At 45.6% G+C, this 16,037-nt stretch overlaps 2 protein-coding genes across 6 annotated transcripts in view; both read left to right on the top strand.

Moving 5' to 3' along the window:
* The window catches only part of WDR44 (WD repeat domain 44), a 24,305-nt gene extending 20,175 nt beyond the window's left edge, over positions 1-4,130 (top strand). For both annotated transcript variants that reach the window (XM_051783990.1, XM_051783998.1), the window contains exons 17-20: positions 848-963; positions 1,828-1,955; positions 2,603-2,734; positions 3,055-4,130. In XM_051783990.1, coding sequence (XP_051639950.1) covers positions 848-963; positions 1,828-1,955; positions 2,603-2,734; positions 3,055-3,149 — 471 coding nt within the window. In that variant the 3' untranslated portion in view covers positions 3,150-4,130. The remainder of the gene's footprint in view (positions 1-847; positions 964-1,827; positions 1,956-2,602; positions 2,735-3,054) is intronic.
* Positions 4,131-12,718: 8,588 nt separating this feature from the next.
* Positions 12,719-16,037, top strand: part of DOCK11 (dedicator of cytokinesis 11) — a 79,555-nt gene continuing 76,236 nt past the window's right edge. For all 4 annotated transcript variants that reach the window (XM_051783823.1, XM_051783832.1, XM_051783813.1 and 1 more), the window contains exon 1: positions 12,719-12,913. In XM_051783823.1, coding sequence (XP_051639783.1) covers positions 12,812-12,913 — 102 coding nt within the window. In that variant the 5' untranslated portion in view covers positions 12,719-12,811. The remainder of the gene's footprint in view (positions 12,914-16,037) is intronic.

Here is a 16,037-nt window from a genome sequence, read left to right as displayed (position 1 = left end):
AGCAGATCACCAGCTGTTGTCCCCTATATCACACAGTGACACAGAAATTACTTAATTCCAAAGACATGCAGAAGATTCAGGAATCAATAGTGCCTATGGGTTTCCATCAGATGCTTTGAGTTGTAACTATGTAATAAATCAGAGCTTAATGTGAACTCCTGAAAATAAATAGGAAGTTCTGTAATCTGATGGTGTTCCAAGAGTTGTCACAACTTTGTTACATGAATGATTAGATAAGTAGGGGTCAGTATTTACCTGCTACTCTTCTGCACCCTTTTCCTAGTGTCATCTTGAGACTAATGGCTAACCTGCAGTCTGCTTCTAAGGTTCCATAGAAGGGCTAATCAGCTGAGTGCCCTTATGCATTTTGAGAACCCTTTCTGTTTCTTATAAGTACTTCCAAGCTTCTGACTTGAAAAATGTGAAACAAAAGCAAACTCTCATCAACCAAGAAAAACCCAGTTTGTTTATATAGCAGATAATGGCCTCTAATCTGTGCTTCATGATTGATCTGTTCTGCTATGTTATAGTGGAATGTGTTCCAAAATATCCATTCCAAATGGATGAGTGTTCTTTGGGCCCATGTTTTACTTCAGTAGAGAGCAGCTGTTCTGGTTCAGACCAGTCAGAGTGATCCTGACAGTGAAGTTGTTCTGTCTGTTGACAGAAGGTGAGAGAGAAAAATGTCATTGTCCTGAATCTTATTCTACCTCTTTGGGCCTATTTTTTGTCTATGACACTTTTTTAAGCAAAAGAACTGCAATATTGACTGTTGGAATTAACTCTGCTGCTCCTTTTTGGGCATGCTAATTGTTTTCACTTCTAAATTTATTTATTTCTTTTCTAGATACTAGTGACATCAAACGATTCCAGAATCAGGTTGTATGACCTAAGAGATCTGTCTCTGTCTATGAAGTACAAAGGTTATGTCAACAGCAGCAGCCAAATCAAAGCCAGCTTTAGGTAAGACAGTATTTTAACAACGGGGTTGTTGGATTTGGGAAATGCTGTGGCTGATGTACAGAGGCTTTTGTTTAAATAATCTACTTTGATATGAAACTGAGCCTCTGAAATGTCACTTGGCTCAGAATACCAAGGTAACTAAAGGCTCTGGTCAAGAGTGATGAAGCTGCCTGTGAGCTGGGAGCTTCTGTGAATGAGTGAATCCTGTTGAACAGTATGATGTGTGTCCATTAATATTCCTGTAAGTGCAGGAACTGTGCTAGAACTGCTGGGGCTGGAACTCTGCATCTTTTCTCTCCTCCATGATAAATAGGTTTTATTTCCTTAATTTGTCAGGAATTGTTGTCAGATATATGTTAGTCACCCAGCTGTAAAAAGTAAATACCTGAATTGGATTTGCAGGTGCTGTCTGTCAGTGTGCATTATACAGTCATCTGAGTACAATCTTGTTGAATGCTTTTCATCTTCCCTAGCCTGTGTTTGTATTGTAAACAATTCCTGTTACACAGGCTCAGGTGTTCACACAGGTTCTGGGCTCAAACAGATGAAAATTACACTTAAAGATGATGCCATTTTCTTGTTGCTTAGTACAGCTGTTAGACCCACACTCCTCTGTCAGAAGCTGCAGGAGAACTGTCCATGAGAACCAATTCTCTTCCAGAAGGAGAGCATCAGGAAGCTTGCACACATAGTCATTTAAGGGCTGTGCATTTTTTTGAACTGTAGTGACTAAAATAAAGGATCAGTTTGAATTGTGAACTCAACCTGAATGAACTTGTAAAGCTGCAAGTCATCTGCAGAGCTACTGTAATGGATGCTTGAACAGCTAAGAAAAGTAATGTTTTTCCTCCTCTGAATCTTTAGCCATGACTTTACCTACATTGTAAGTGGTTCAGAAGATAAATATGTCTATATTTGGAGTACGTACCACGACCTGAGCAAGTTTACATCTGTAAGAAGAGACCGAAATGACTTCTGGGAAGGCATTAAAGGTAAAAACCAGCTTTTGATCTTTGTTTTATCAAAGTTTATATGATTTGCAAATTGGAACATTGTTTTATTTGCTATGCATTTAGTGTGAACAAATTCTTAGCAAGAGGCATTGTAAATGATGGACTATCAGAAATCCCTGTTCACAGGAGTCTCTCTTCAGATGCATGATTGGGTTGGTAGGAGACAGAGTAGTTTAGAGTTTGTCCAGCTTCAGTAAGAGTTTCTGAATGAATGTAATATTTTGCTGGCAGAACTTGACTGTAGAAGTGTAGACATCAAAATAATTATCAACCCTTAGATCCTTTATGAAAAAGTGACTTTGAAAATAAATGCCAGTTTTTTCTCTTTCATGGTGGGATTAAAAAAAAAGGGGGGGGGAAAAAAGCAGCTCTTTTATCTCCACCACACTCACACAGTTTTTGGGAAATGTGGGGCCATGTTTATATCAAATGTGTTTTGGACCTCCTTACGACTTCTGAAATCTCCAAGCTTATAGAACAATGACAGTTGCTCCTTGAATGCTGAGCTTAACAGATGCCAGTAGCACTGAGATTCTTGGATATTTGCTAGAACTTCTACCTGCTATTCTTGTAAAATTAACAGTTCCTTGAAACAAGGTAATCAAAATTCAACTGTCTTTCTGAAGCGCACAATGCAGTCGTCACCTCTGCGATTTTTGCTCCAAATCCTGGTTTGATGGTGTCACTGGAAACTTCCGAAAAGCAAGAAGCTGAAAGTAAGGGAGAAGATTCTGAGACGTCAGACACTATACCCTCTGGTAGGTGTTTATGATGAGCTCTGCAGCTGTTGCATTCTTGAAACCTGAGAGAATGTGAGGTGAGGGGCAGAGCTGTTGTCCTGTGTTCTTTAGGATTATTCATTTTACACTGGGGCTGTTAGGAGTTAGAGCTCTATCAAAAATCAATAAAAATGTTCCTTTTCCCAGAAATGCAGATGTTTCTTTAAGTACTGACTAGATAACAGAAATATGATAGAGGAAGAAGGATATCACAGTGATATCTTATATTTTAATAACAGCTTGATTTTTATCATCTATTTTTTCTAATGAACTAACAGTTTTTTCTCTTTCCTTTTCAGGAGCCCTGAAGACAGATCACACAGAAGTGCTTTTATCAGCTGACTTTACTGGAGCAATTAAAGTCTTCATTAACAAAAAGAAATATGTATCTTAGTTGTTTTGCAACTGACAGCATAAAGCTATGTGGTACTGTGGGATTAGAATTCCATAAATAATGCAGGCAAAAGCAAAGTATCTAATATAATAATGTTACAGGCTGATTTATTTTTAAATCTTTATTTTAAGGCTACTCAAATATTGGATCCTCAGAAAGCAGTGTGCCTGTTAACACCTGGGCTTGTAGGACAGAAAGGAATGTGTAAGAATAATCCTGCCAAACATTAGACTCTAAACTTTCTGCAAACAGTTGTTTTGGAATGTTATTGTGAAACTGCACAGGTTTCTGCACGAAAACGTACTCACACATGTGTGTGCCTTTTGGCTACATGCACAAATTGGAACATCCATCAAAAGGATTTTAGTGGTGCTTGTGGCCACTAGATGTCAGGAATGGGGATGGGAAGGGAAGGCTGGAAAAATGCTGAATAATCTAGTCAGGTCTTTGCACAAAATTCCATTTGGGAAAGATCTTGAATTTGTAGTAGCTATTGTTCAGAATTTTAAGTTATGCAAGTTTTTGGTGGGTCAGCAACCATGTGTAAATGTTTTTATAAATTTCTCGACTTCAGGACGTGAAAATTTTTTTGTTGTCTCTTAATTGTTGTGAACTTTAGATTCCTTTCTTATATATAATTTTTTGCACACTGGAGCACAATACTTGTGTAAAGAATTCTCTCATTCCTTGTTCATGGGCACCAGGATATATTCACCTTCCAGACGAAATTAAGCTGCATTAGAAAGTTCTTATATTTTACAACTATGTAAAATAAACTGTTTACATTTTTTAAGCATTGTAGCTTAAAGTTTTAAGTTCTTCTCGTTTGTTTAGTGCCACTGAATTTTGAAAGTCTTTGTAAATATTCATATAAAACACCTATGAAGTAACATTCTGGGCGTCATAACCCATGAAATGTTATTGATGGTCAAATGTTTCAGAGAACAGATGTATCATTAAACTTGGTCACACACTTGGAAATTGTTGCTTCTTTCCCATTTTGATTTATTAATTTGCATTTTGTTTAAGTAGGTTTGACCTGTTTTGAGATCATTGATCCTGCATGAACTTATTACCTTCCGAGGTCTACTTTTCCTGGTCTTGTTACAGCTTTTTTTCTGCAGTAATGGGGAGTGGAGTACTGCAACTGGATATTAAGCAGAATTAAGAGTAGTTATATGGTAGTTTAGTATGAGGAGGAGACTTGAAAAGTGTGTACAGAATCCTCTCCTTCCCATTAGTGTGACAATGGAGACATGGAAAGGCAGGAAATGAGTCTCACTCTTTTAATTCTTTTCTACTCAGGTAAATTTGACTATGACTTTGTGTAGAATTGTCTTAGACAAGAAAGACAGTTGCAAGGGGTTTATTATCAGACAAAATAAATCCCAAAACGGTACACACTACGTAAAACTATCTTCAATTGACACACTCAGGTAAGTTTGACTCAAGCTGAAAATGCCTGCATGGATGAGACAAGCTAAACTCTCTAAAGGTCTTTTTGTTGCTTTGAGCTCCACTGAATTGACAGAAGTGAGGAGGTGGCACAAAAAGACATTTGGTTTGTGACTCCAAAAATGAGTTTCTGTAATAGATGCAATATATGTGTAGAAGGTTGTAATTGACTGTTTTTCCTATGAGCTGATCCCAGACACTTCCAGAGTTTGCTTAGATGTTCTACTTATTTATTGACTGATACCAGTTAAGAAGCTGCTTTGTGCAGTACAAACACCATCACCTTGCTTACAGGTACCTTAATTCCAGTGTCTTGGCACATATGGCCTTCCCGTCTCTGGAATGAGAAATCCAGTCTGGAAGAAGAGGCTTATGGGAGGCTTCAGGAGGGATTCCTGCAACATTAATGGCCTGCATTTTGGCAGGTTGCTTTACATGTTCTGTGCAAACAGTCTCCTCTGTAACCTCTTAATGATCTGAATAGTCTGGGGTTTTTTTAAAGATGTAAACATGACTGCATTTGGAGACACAAGTTGAAATGTAGTTTTGCATTGTAGCTGCCAGAAGCTCCATTAAGTTGTGTTGGACCTGGCAAGTACTAAGGTGATCATAAAAAGAGGTTACTGTTTTCATGATCCAGGCAGTAAACAAAGGTGATCTTGAGGAAGATGTTTGATTTCCATTTGTCTCGATATTTAGCTTTTTAGCACTCAGTTCTGGTGCTCCTCTGCAGTGATCTGGTATTCTCAATGCTTCTTCCCCAGTGAACTGTGCTGCACATTTTTAATGGTTCAGAAACCAGTGCCTCTTTCCCTCTCCTTCCAAGAGCTGCGTCAGTTAAGTGCTATTCCAGTCTGAGTGGTGCTGTGTCCACTCTAATGGTGTCCTCTACTGGGTCTGAGGGCTGGTCTGGTACCTTACACAGCTGTGTTCTGCTTTTGTGTAGAGCCTCCAGCTTCTCCTTGCAGGTAAATGTTAAGTTGCAGGTAAATGTCAAGTTGCAGGTAAATGTCAGTTATTCTGCTGAGCCTGTTTGGTTCAGACAAGTGCCTTCACTGTACCTCAGGTAGTGCCACTGCAGTGATGTTCTGGGAGCACAAGCAAAGCATGGGTGGAGATCTGTTGAAATAGAACACTTTCCTTTGTGCTGAAGGCTTCCTCTCTGGACTGCTTTTTTTTTTTTTAAGGACTTACTTAACAACTTCTGTTAAAGAACAAAAGGTCGACATCCATGTAATCAAAATCCTGCTTACAGAAAGTGATTGAGAATTCCCAGGGGGCAAAATGAGGAATTGCCATTGCAGAGGAACCTTGGTGCAGGAAATGTCTGAATTAACCCAGTCACTTCCCAAGAATCAATAAAATGAGCTGACTGGAGTGTCATAGATCTTCAGCACCTCATTTCTGCTGTGGCTGGCTCCTGGCAGCTGCTTCTGGCAGCAAGGAGCTGTGGGTGGAAACAAAGCTGTGTCTCTGCTACCTTTGTCTCTTCCAGTGCTGGGCACCAAGCCCAGTGCACGTGCAGGGGGACAAAAACAGCAGTTCAAGTAGATGAATAATGCTAAAATTTGATCTTTAAATACTGCTTGTTTTCTCAAGTTAAAAAGGGCAGGGAATCTTTGTTTCTTTTGGTTGGTGAGATTTTTTTTTTTTTAACTGAAAGCAGTGCTGAACTTGGCCACTGGCATGATGATAACACTTGAATGTAAGAGCATTAGCTGTAGACATGACAGAATCGATTTTATCAGTCACAAAAAGCCACTGTGTCCTTTTTTTCCTGTCATTAGCAATTTGCTGAACACATGTTCAGGAAAATGTTGGAAAATGGTCACTCTTCAAATAATTCAAAGTGAACCTGTGAGTGTGAGGAATGCTAAGCTGCAGTCTTCCGAGGCAAACTTGCCAGCTGCTTCTGGCTGGAATATCATCAATGCAAATTTATTTGTGTTTTGTCCATGTCTGCTTTCTATGTGCTTTCTCTAGTTACATATAGTTTAGATACTTTGTTTGTTTGAGAACTGCTTAGAAGCACGTTGCTTCATTTTGTGAATGTGGGAACAAACTGGAAGGCTGTAGGGAACTGTTGACTAGTTATGAGGACATGGTACTGGAGTTGTGATTCTGGGTTCTTTATGCTAATGCCTATAGCTGCTACTTTTGTTTCCCTAGTATTTTGCTAATAGTGTTGGTCTCCTGCCAAGATGTAGCGGAGGCTTTTCAGTTCATGTGGTTAGAAACTGGTCGGTTTTTTCCTGTGTGTGCTTTAGTGACAGTGCTTCAGGCTTCTGTGTGGAATTCTGCTCAGACTGTAATGTTAAGCAAATGGAGCACGAAAAATGAGTGAAGCCAAGTGCTACATACAGAACAACACACACAAGGCCATTCAGAAAGAGACACGAGTACTCATTTAAGCCTGTGGGTAAATTTGTCTTTAACTGCAGTAAGTGATGAGCACATGCTTAGAGCTGTGCCAGTAAGTTTGTTCTTCCAATAACTGTAACTCCTTTGATTTTTAGAGGGTTCAAGAATAAATTTAAACCTGTCCTTTAGTACCCTCCTGAATAAAGGTTGATACTATAGCATGGTGATTAAGAGAACAGCTTGTTAGAGAATCACACGTTACTCAAGGTCCTCTGGAGCTCTAGTCCAATCCCCACTGCTCACCCAGGTCAGAGCAAGTTGCACAGGGCTTTTAGTGTCTCCAGGGATGGATACTCCAGTTTCCCTAGGTGACCTGTCCCATTTGACCAGCCTCACAGAGTGTTTCCTCATGTCTTGCATTCTTTTTCCACTTACTTCTTCTGGTTGTATATCTAAATGTCTCAATGTCATTTTAGTCTTTTTTAGACCTACTGGGATTTGCTTAGGTCAGTTTGTGTCTGTGGTCTTCAACAGACTCTGCTTTTATGGAACTGACTGCTTTGTTTTGCTGTCTGAAAACAGACATTCAAGAACAGTAAACACTCTTAGGAAATTTTGAAAAGGTGAGAGATTATTTTATTGGCCTGATTTAAGTGCAGTACTTGACTCTGTAGAGCGTATTGTGAAATAGATTTATTTGAGCGATGGTGATCCCCTCATGTTGTTTTCCAATTGGCCTCACAAGGAAACAAACATCAGGGAGGTTTTACCACTTTTTTTTTCTGCCTTTTCACAGACTTGTCCTGCCTGAAAAATACTGGGCTGAGACAGGCAGCAATGGCATTTTGACCTCAATGGGGATGTCCAGCAGCGGTGTGTATCCTCCTCTTAATTCCTGCATTCTTTGTCCGAGGTAGAGATGCTCATGGGAGTTGTGTGAGATCTTAGTAATCCTCTCGTGTATGGCAGTTACTGTAAGTGATCTTTAAAGCCTTCAAGCAGAGGAAGATAGATAGAGGAGTGCTCAAAAGCTGGCTTTTGCTTCGTTACAGTACAGCTCTACTGCTTAAACCAAACCCTGTGCTTTCCTGCCATCACTGCCATCTGCTTTGGTGTGATCCAGGGTGCAGGAGAGAGGGGCAACAGCTCAGGGGTCTCATCAGCGTGCAGTGCTGGGCTCCCCACTACAGAGAGACAAGGATATACTGGAGAGAGTCCAGCAAAAGGCTGCTGGGGTGATGAAGAGCTTGGAGCATCTGACAAATGGGGAGAGCATGAGAGAGCTGGGGCTGTTCAGCCTGGAGAAGAGATGTCTCAGGGGGATCTTACCCATGTGTATAAATTCCTGATGGGGTAAAGAAGACTGATAGAGACTTCTTGGTGGTATCCAGTGGAAGCACAGAGGCAGTGGGCACAAATGAAATATAGGACATTCATACGTTTAAATAAATATTAAAAAAATGTTGGTTTTTTTTTTTTCCTGTCAGAGTGGTCAAACACTAGGACAGACCCAAACATCTGTCTCTTAAAGTGTCCCCAATTTAACAAAGTTGCTCTTGCGCCAGGGAAAGTGTGTCTTTGCCATGCCGTGCTCCCTCGGATTAGGGGTGGAGCCTGCACGGGCAGTGAGACAGTCGAGGCAGTGTTGTTGCTGCTCTGTGTGACCCCGTTGGTGACGTGCTGGTGCAGCAGCTTTGCAGCAGCTGTCGGCACTCTCCTTTTCTACAGCGAGTGCAGTGGGTTCCTGCAGCCCTCACCCGCGATCCAGGGTGAGTCAGCAGAGGGCAGCCCTTCAACGCCAGGACTTTGCAGCCCTGGACTAAGGACCAGTTTCCTGCTGCACAGCTGGAGCATCCTGCCTTCCCAGGCCTGAGAAGCCAACAAGTGGCTACTCACTGACAGTCCCTTTGGCACCTCTAGGGATGGGTGACACTCAACACTCATCCGTGGACAGGTGGCACAGAGGGAAGAGCAGCTGTAGCTGTGGGGTCCAACCAGCTGCTCTTGCCATCCCCAGCCTTGCACGGTGTTTATACCTGTCCTGGTGGCACACCTGGATGTCCCCTGAGCACACCAGGAGTGCTGGCTGGTGGCCTGTGCAGCTGAGGACATCATTTTCCCCTTGTTTTGGCAAGGAGGCACAAGCTGCACAAAAAGCATTGCTCAAGGAGTTCTTTGCATGTGGACCTGGGGCAGTCTGCATCTTGGCTTTGCTGTCAAGAGAGGTAAATGTGCAGATGTAATCATAAGGCTACTTTTTGGTGTGTTTGGTTTTTTTAAAATTTTTAAGTATTTGAAATACATTAAAATATCACATCTGTATCTCAAAAAGAACTTTGAAGCTGGGAAATGGAAGACGTAGTGGCATTTATAATCCTCTCCCTGCACAGCAAAAAAGCACATCTGGATCTGGGTTACTGAGTCCTGCAGTTCCCTGCAGGAATGCAGGACCCTCTCCAATGCAGTAAAGCACTTGGTTAATCACCTGCTTAAGGCTGATCCCATAGGTAAGTATTTTTCTGGGACAGGCCATTTGCAGGTGATTAAAAGGCCCACAGATAACCAGTGAAGGCAGAGAAAAATGGGATTATTGGCTAATAATATTAAGTGTCTTTTATATTGGATGGCTTGTGAGAAATTAAGTCCTAAGCCTGCCACTAACCCTTCAGCACCTCTGGGAGGTTTGCAGAGTTGGTCCTGGAGTCCCTTATATGTGGTTCCAGACCTTATATCTGTGTGAGCTGCACTGATAGATGTTAGTAAAAAAAAACAAAAAAGATATTTTTCCTTGATGCATCCTCTGTGCTATAGTGCTTCTGGTAAGTGGGAAGGATTCTACTATCAGACTAATGCAGTGTCCTCTGCAAACCTTCTTTTCTTGTAGTCGGTGCTGTCCAGCAGATCTGGGGAGGAGGTGGCAAAAAGAGCTGTTTCAGCCAGGTTAGCTGTACCTTCCAGTGCATATCCTCACTGAGCACTACAAACTGGTGCTGCTGTTCCCCCTCTGATCAGTCAGGCAGGTGTGGGATCAAAGTGACATCGGGGACCTCAAGTCTGTAGCCTCAATGGAAAGGTGGAAATGTTAGCACAGTTGAGTCTGTGAGTTCCCCATGGTAGACAGTGTTCAAGAAAGTTTGGTCATCTGAGGCAGTGTAACTCCTCAGCACCTCCAGAATGCCCATGTGTGTTCTTGGCTGCCTTTCTTCCCTGTAAAAAAGGAGATGAAAACTACAATCCTTGCAACTTTGGGCTTGTCCGTCGCAGCAGTGCTGTGGCTGCTGTCGTCTTGCCTTAACACTCCTTGTGCTTGAGACTCTTATTCTGATGTTTCTGATGTTCCCAAGAGGGAGTCATAGCTTTCTGCGAGCTCTTTTCATGTGATGTGTCCTTCCCATTGCTTCTATTTTCCTTTTGTTTTCATGCTTTGCTTCAAAAAACAGCTCCACTGTTCACTGGTCTTCCCTGGCTGCAAAGCTCAGTTGAGTAGGATGCTGATGGGCAGCTGATCAGATGCAGCCCCTGGCTGGCACCAAACCAAGCTTGTAATCTTAGTAGGAACCCTTTGCTTCTGACTGGATAAAAAATGGGGTGGGTGCTTTAGGGAGGATTTTATTTCTTGTCAAGTGACTTGTCACTCCTCAGCCCCTGGACAAACACTCTGGTTCTCAGAGCTGTTCCTAAATGTCTGGAAATGGCTCTACCACAAGTGTTGACTCCAGTCATTGGTGCTGTGCTGGCTTGTGCTCTCCTGCAGTGCCCAGCCTGCTCTGAGGAGCCACAGGGGCCAGGGGTTCTCCCCAGCAGCCAGGATAAACAGGGCTACCCCATTCTGTGACAAACATCATGTTACCTGTCCTCTTGAGGCCAGGTGAATGAGACCTAACAATTTTATTTGCCAGTTCATTGCAGTGCAGTCTCTAGAGCTGTGTACTGTGGTGATCTGAAGTGGCTGGTAAAATCTCTCCAAGAAAGTTCATGGGTGTGGGGATAAGGAAGTGAACCTCAGTGCACCGCTGCTGGAATTGTGCATCACAAAGGCTTTCGCTTCTTAACTTAGGTTTTGAAAAGCTTTGTGAAAATGCAAATTCTCCAGCTCATCAACTCTTTTTTTTTTTCTGTCCCTCATTTCATAGATATTTGATAATTAACAATAAACTTTTGGATTTGTTTTGCCTCTGGTGTAAAAAATCAGAGCAATGTTTCATATGAAATGGTGTCTGCTGCCCCTTCAGTGAACTGCTAAAAAGCAGAACAATAACTGGCTTGCATGCTTTAGAAGTCACAAATAACATTTTGAATGGCTTGGATCATAATAGCTGTATTCATTACCCCCTACAGATTGGCTCCCATAATCAAAACAATTTCTCTATATGTTGTGTGACTTACAGCGTGCTTATAATTCCAGTGAGATCCTTGTAGATAGTATTTAATCAGCCATATGGTACAATGTGTGTAAATTCCTCAAGCGTATGACTATATGGCAACTATTCAATTCAGCGTCTTGTTGTGAAGATACAACACAATGAAATAAGTAAAAAAAATTATAAGGCTTTAATGTACAAAACAAAGGATCAGCGGCTCTCTGTTGTAATTTCAAAATCCTTAAAAGCAGTGTACAATGACAAAGTAGCAAGGACGAGGAATTAAGTCCTAAGGAACCTTCTCTTAAATCCTTACTTCTTGCTTTTGCAGCTGGGCAGGCACAGGGGATTGTGGCCTCTCTCATCAAAGCACTTTCCTGTAGCAAACCCTATAGGTTGGAGATTTTCTGGTTTAATCCCTGATGGCAATTCAGCCCCAGCTGTTCCATCCCTTCCCCCCAGTGGGATGGGGGTGGGAGAATTGGAAGGGTAAAAGTGATACAACTCATGGGTTGAAATAAAGACAGTTCAATAGGTAAAGCAAAGCCCCACACACAGGCAAAGCAAAACAAGGAATTAATTCACCACTTTCCATGGGCAGGCAAGTGTTCAGCCATCCCTAGGAAAGGAGGGCTCCAGCAGGCGTGACTTAGGAAGCTACTCTGAAAGTCCCCACTTCCTCCTTCTGCCCCAGCTTTATACCAGGAATATGATGGCATGTGGTCTGGGATATCCTTTGGGTCAGCTGTTCTGGCTGTGTCCTCTCCCAGCTCCTTGTTGTACTGGTGGGCTTGGGGTGAGGAGCAGAAAAGCACTTGACTCTCAGCAGTAACGAAAACATCCTAATTATCCACACTGTTTCCAGCACAAATCCAAACCACAGCCCCATACCAACTACCGTGGAGAAAATTAACTCTATCCCAGCCACAACCAGAACAGAGATGCTCAGTAAAAAGATCTTGCCCTGGATCCAGCTTAGCCTTGCAGGAACAGCCTGTAGAGCGGCGACGCACCTTGGGCAGAGCCACACGGAGACCACCAGCCCAAATGGACCGGTGTCCCATTCGGCACCGACCCTCCGCGGGGTATCGTTCTCAGTGTCCAGCCACTTCAGCCGGAGGCTGCTGCCCTCGGGTGAGCCCCGGCACCTGTGCCCTTGCCTGGGCAAACCGGGGCTGCGTCCGCGGAGCTCCACCGGGGAGCATCCCCTGCGGGGAGCGGGGGCACGGTCTGGCCGTACCGGGCCGAGGCACCGCCCCAGCCCGGGGCTTTCCGTGTGTCCGTGGCCGGCCCGGGGGCACCTGCGGCGGGGACAAAGCGGGGCCGGGCGGGGCGGGGCGAGCAGGGACCCTCCCGGGCCCGCCCCGCGGCTCCGCCCGCCCCGGCCCGGCCGCGCCCGCCGGCAGCGAGGGAGGGAAGCGGGAGGCACCAGCCCGCGGATCGGCTCGGATCGGCTGGGTTTGGCTCGGCTCGGACCATGTCGCCATGTCGGAAGTGAGGAAGTTCACGAAGCGGCTCAGCAAGCCGGGCACGGCGGCCGAGCTGCGGCAGAGCGTGTCCGAGGCGGTGCGCAGCTCCTTCGTGCTGGTGAGCGCGGGCACAGCCCGGGCGGGGCCGCGGAGCCCGCTCGGCGCCCGGGAAGGGGCAGAGCTGGGAGGGGATGCGCCGGGGAAGGGGCAGAGCTGGGAGGGGATGCTCCCGGGAAGGGGCAGAGCTGGGCAGGGGATGCGCCGGGGGAAGGGGCAGAGCTGGGCAGGGGATGCGCCCGGGAAGGGGCAGAGCTGGGCAGGGGATGCGCCGGGGGAAGGGGCAGAGCTGGGCAGGGGATGCGCCGGGGAAGGGGCAGAGCTGGGCAGGGGATGCGCCGATCGCGGGGAGAGGAAGAGGAAGGGGCTGGGTAGGGGCCGGCGAAGGGGCAGAGCTGGGTCGGCGCTGGGCAGAGCGGGGGATGCTCAGGGCGCGGCGGGGCAGGGTTTGGGAAGCGCTATGCGAGAGATGGGCGGGCGCGGCTGGGCAAGGCAGGGGATGGGGAAGGGATCCCTCTTTGGGATCCTCTCCGTGTGTTTGTGCCGTGCCATCCCACCTGCCGTCACCGCGCCCCTCAGCACCGCTCAAAGCTGAGAGGAGCGCAGGGAAGCGGCACTTTATCCACCTGGCGTGAGTTAGTGTCTGGGTGGTGCGAGCAAGAATTAACGGGAATCTGTCGGTGCGGGGCACTGAGCGAACAGGTAACAGAGCCCACGTTCCACAGGGTGCAGGCAGCGTGAAACTGGCACTTAGATAGGGCAGGACTGAAGGGCACGGCCTGGCAAGGTGAGAGAGAGGCACGGGCATTGGCGTAAGCCGGGAGCCCGCAATATCCCGGGAATCGCGCTCCAGTGTCTGGGGTGAACGTCACGTGCGTTATCAGATGGGTTTCATCCCCGCATGTGGGATGCTGCAGCAGGTTGTCTTTGTTGTGCTCACAGCTGTGCAAACGTTAGCGCTGTGCCCTGGGAGGATGCCGGGGTCAGCTCAGCTTCCCAGGGCTTTGTTGGATGGATTGCACTGGTGCTCATTGAATTACTCTAGCATGTAATCAACTTTGACCTTGACACTGATGGAAGGAAGGTTAGTCAATGGGATATGCAGAAAGTGCAGTACAAGTTCAGGGAATAATTCCTATTAGTTCTCTACTATTAGATTAAATGGCTTGTGCTGTTAAACAAATTGAGGGGTTTGAACAAATCTTTTAAAAACACAGCTTTCTTGAAAATTTACTGATTTCTAAAGCTGTAAAAAAGCCATGGTGATAATCCAGTCTGACTTCCTAGTGCTAGTTTTGCTTCCAATGTGCGGTTGTTCAGGGATCCTTATGGGCTTACATGTGATTTGCTTTCCCTCTTTCATCAACAATACACAGGGACAAATGTTTTGTACAAGCTGATGGAACCTCTGATTAAAAATGAAATTGTGTGTATAGGACCAGAAGAGCTTTGTTATCCTACAGGCAAATGGTTACTTGGCACCTGTGCCAGGAAGCTCAGGGAGGGAAGGGGTGAGTGGGAGTGTCAGAAAGGGAAGGGATGGGTGGGACTCTAGATGAAAATAAATAAAACCCTAACAGGAACCGAAAGAAGCTGTCAGAGTCCAGCATCCATCAGCAGCCACTCTCTTTCTGATCCTTTCTAGTGTTTCATTGCCCACACTGCCCCTGCCAACTTCTCTGTCTTTCTGGCAGGCAAATCCCCAGAGCTGCTGTGCTGCCTGGTGTGTTGGCAGCCAAGTGCCAAAGGAGGATGAGGGCAGGTGTCTCTGATCCCTAGGTCTTGGCAGACTTTCCTGCTTTTGGCAGTTCAATAGCAATGGATAAATCCCAGCACTTCTGCATCACTAGGAAGAGCCGTAAGAACACTGCAGTGATCAAGGAGTGGGGATGGAGCTGGCACAAGGTTATAGGACTGTCTCAGAGGGCGTTTTTGCCACCCTCAGTAATTAAGGTTAAGGTTCATGCTTTTCAGGTTATTCCAAGAAAAGGTGGTTCCTCTCCATCTGTTAGTGCATTGTCCTGTGAGGAAGGGATGTCTGTGCACTGGTGTGCTGGCTGTTGGGAGGGTGCAGAGAGGATTCTGGGAAATGACGGTGGAGAGAGGGGGAGACTGAAAGCTTGTAGTTTCTGATCCTGATCCCAAGGTGAGGCTCAGTCTTGGTGCTGATGGTGCACATCCCCTACCCATCTGCCTCCTCCTTGCCATGGGCAACGTGGGGGAGATCGAAGGGCCCAGCAGGCTGTGGTCCCAGCTGTGCCTCACCCTGAGGCAGTGCTGAGCTCACCAATGGCCCATGGATATGTGGGGAGCAGGGGCTGGTGCTTGGTGACTGGACAGAGCAGGCTGGCACCATGTGGTTCTGTGTGTCCCACGAGCTGGGACTTTCTGAAGCAGACTGGAGTTGCACTAGAGACTGCCTGGCAGGATCCCATCCCCTTCCTGCAGCCTGGACACAGCAGGTCAATAAAAAGTCAATAAAAGCGTGTGAGTAGTTTAATGCTCTTCAGGCCCCAGGGGACACCCTGCCTGTCCCTCTGTGATCCTGTCAGGTGCCTTGTCTGTCTGCTTGCCTTGGGGCAATCTAGCTGAAAGCGTGGGGATCTGTGGTGGTGAGCGTGGATGAGATGAAGGAATGGGGAGCAGAGCTAATGCTGCACGTTCCAGAGCACACACCTTCATCCACAGGAGGAGTGGGCACTATAGGGCTCTTTCAATGTGTTTGTTAAGCTCAACACTTTTGGATTCAGGGCACTCCTTGAGACAAGGAACCGTCTGGAGTAAGAAGACATTTGTAGTCAGTGAATGAAATACTCATAAATGAAAACATGTCAGTGAAGAAAGCTTTTAACATGGAAGTGGTCAGCCTGTACAGAGCCACAATTTGTGCATTAAAGGAGACGCATCTCCAGCCAGGAGCGCCGTGCTCCTGCATGGCCAGCCTGAGCCAGAGTGATGTCTGCAACACTGCGTTTCCAAAAGTGCTGCCCTGCAGGTGCAGTGAAGCCTGTGTCATCTTATTTCTGTTCCTGGTTTTCCATTTATGACTCTCTGGTGCAAGGAGAGTATTTATGCTTCTCTTTGATTTGCAGAGCTGGACTGAAGTTGATGGGAGTTTGGTTGTTGACTTTGGCAGGGCTTTGCTCCTTTGTGCTTGTGAAAGGGAAGTGTTGGATATGGTGGTG

This window comes from Manacus candei, unplaced genomic scaffold (assembly GCF_025592945.1).
Source record: "Manacus candei isolate 608988 ecotype Guabito, Panama unplaced genomic scaffold, ASM2559294v1 h1tg000003l, whole genome shotgun sequence".
Lineage (NCBI taxonomy): Eukaryota > Metazoa > Chordata > Aves > Passeriformes > Pipridae > Manacus > Manacus candei.
The sequence above is the reverse complement of the archived record's forward strand: the minus strand, read 5'-3'. Positions and strand labels throughout refer to the sequence as shown.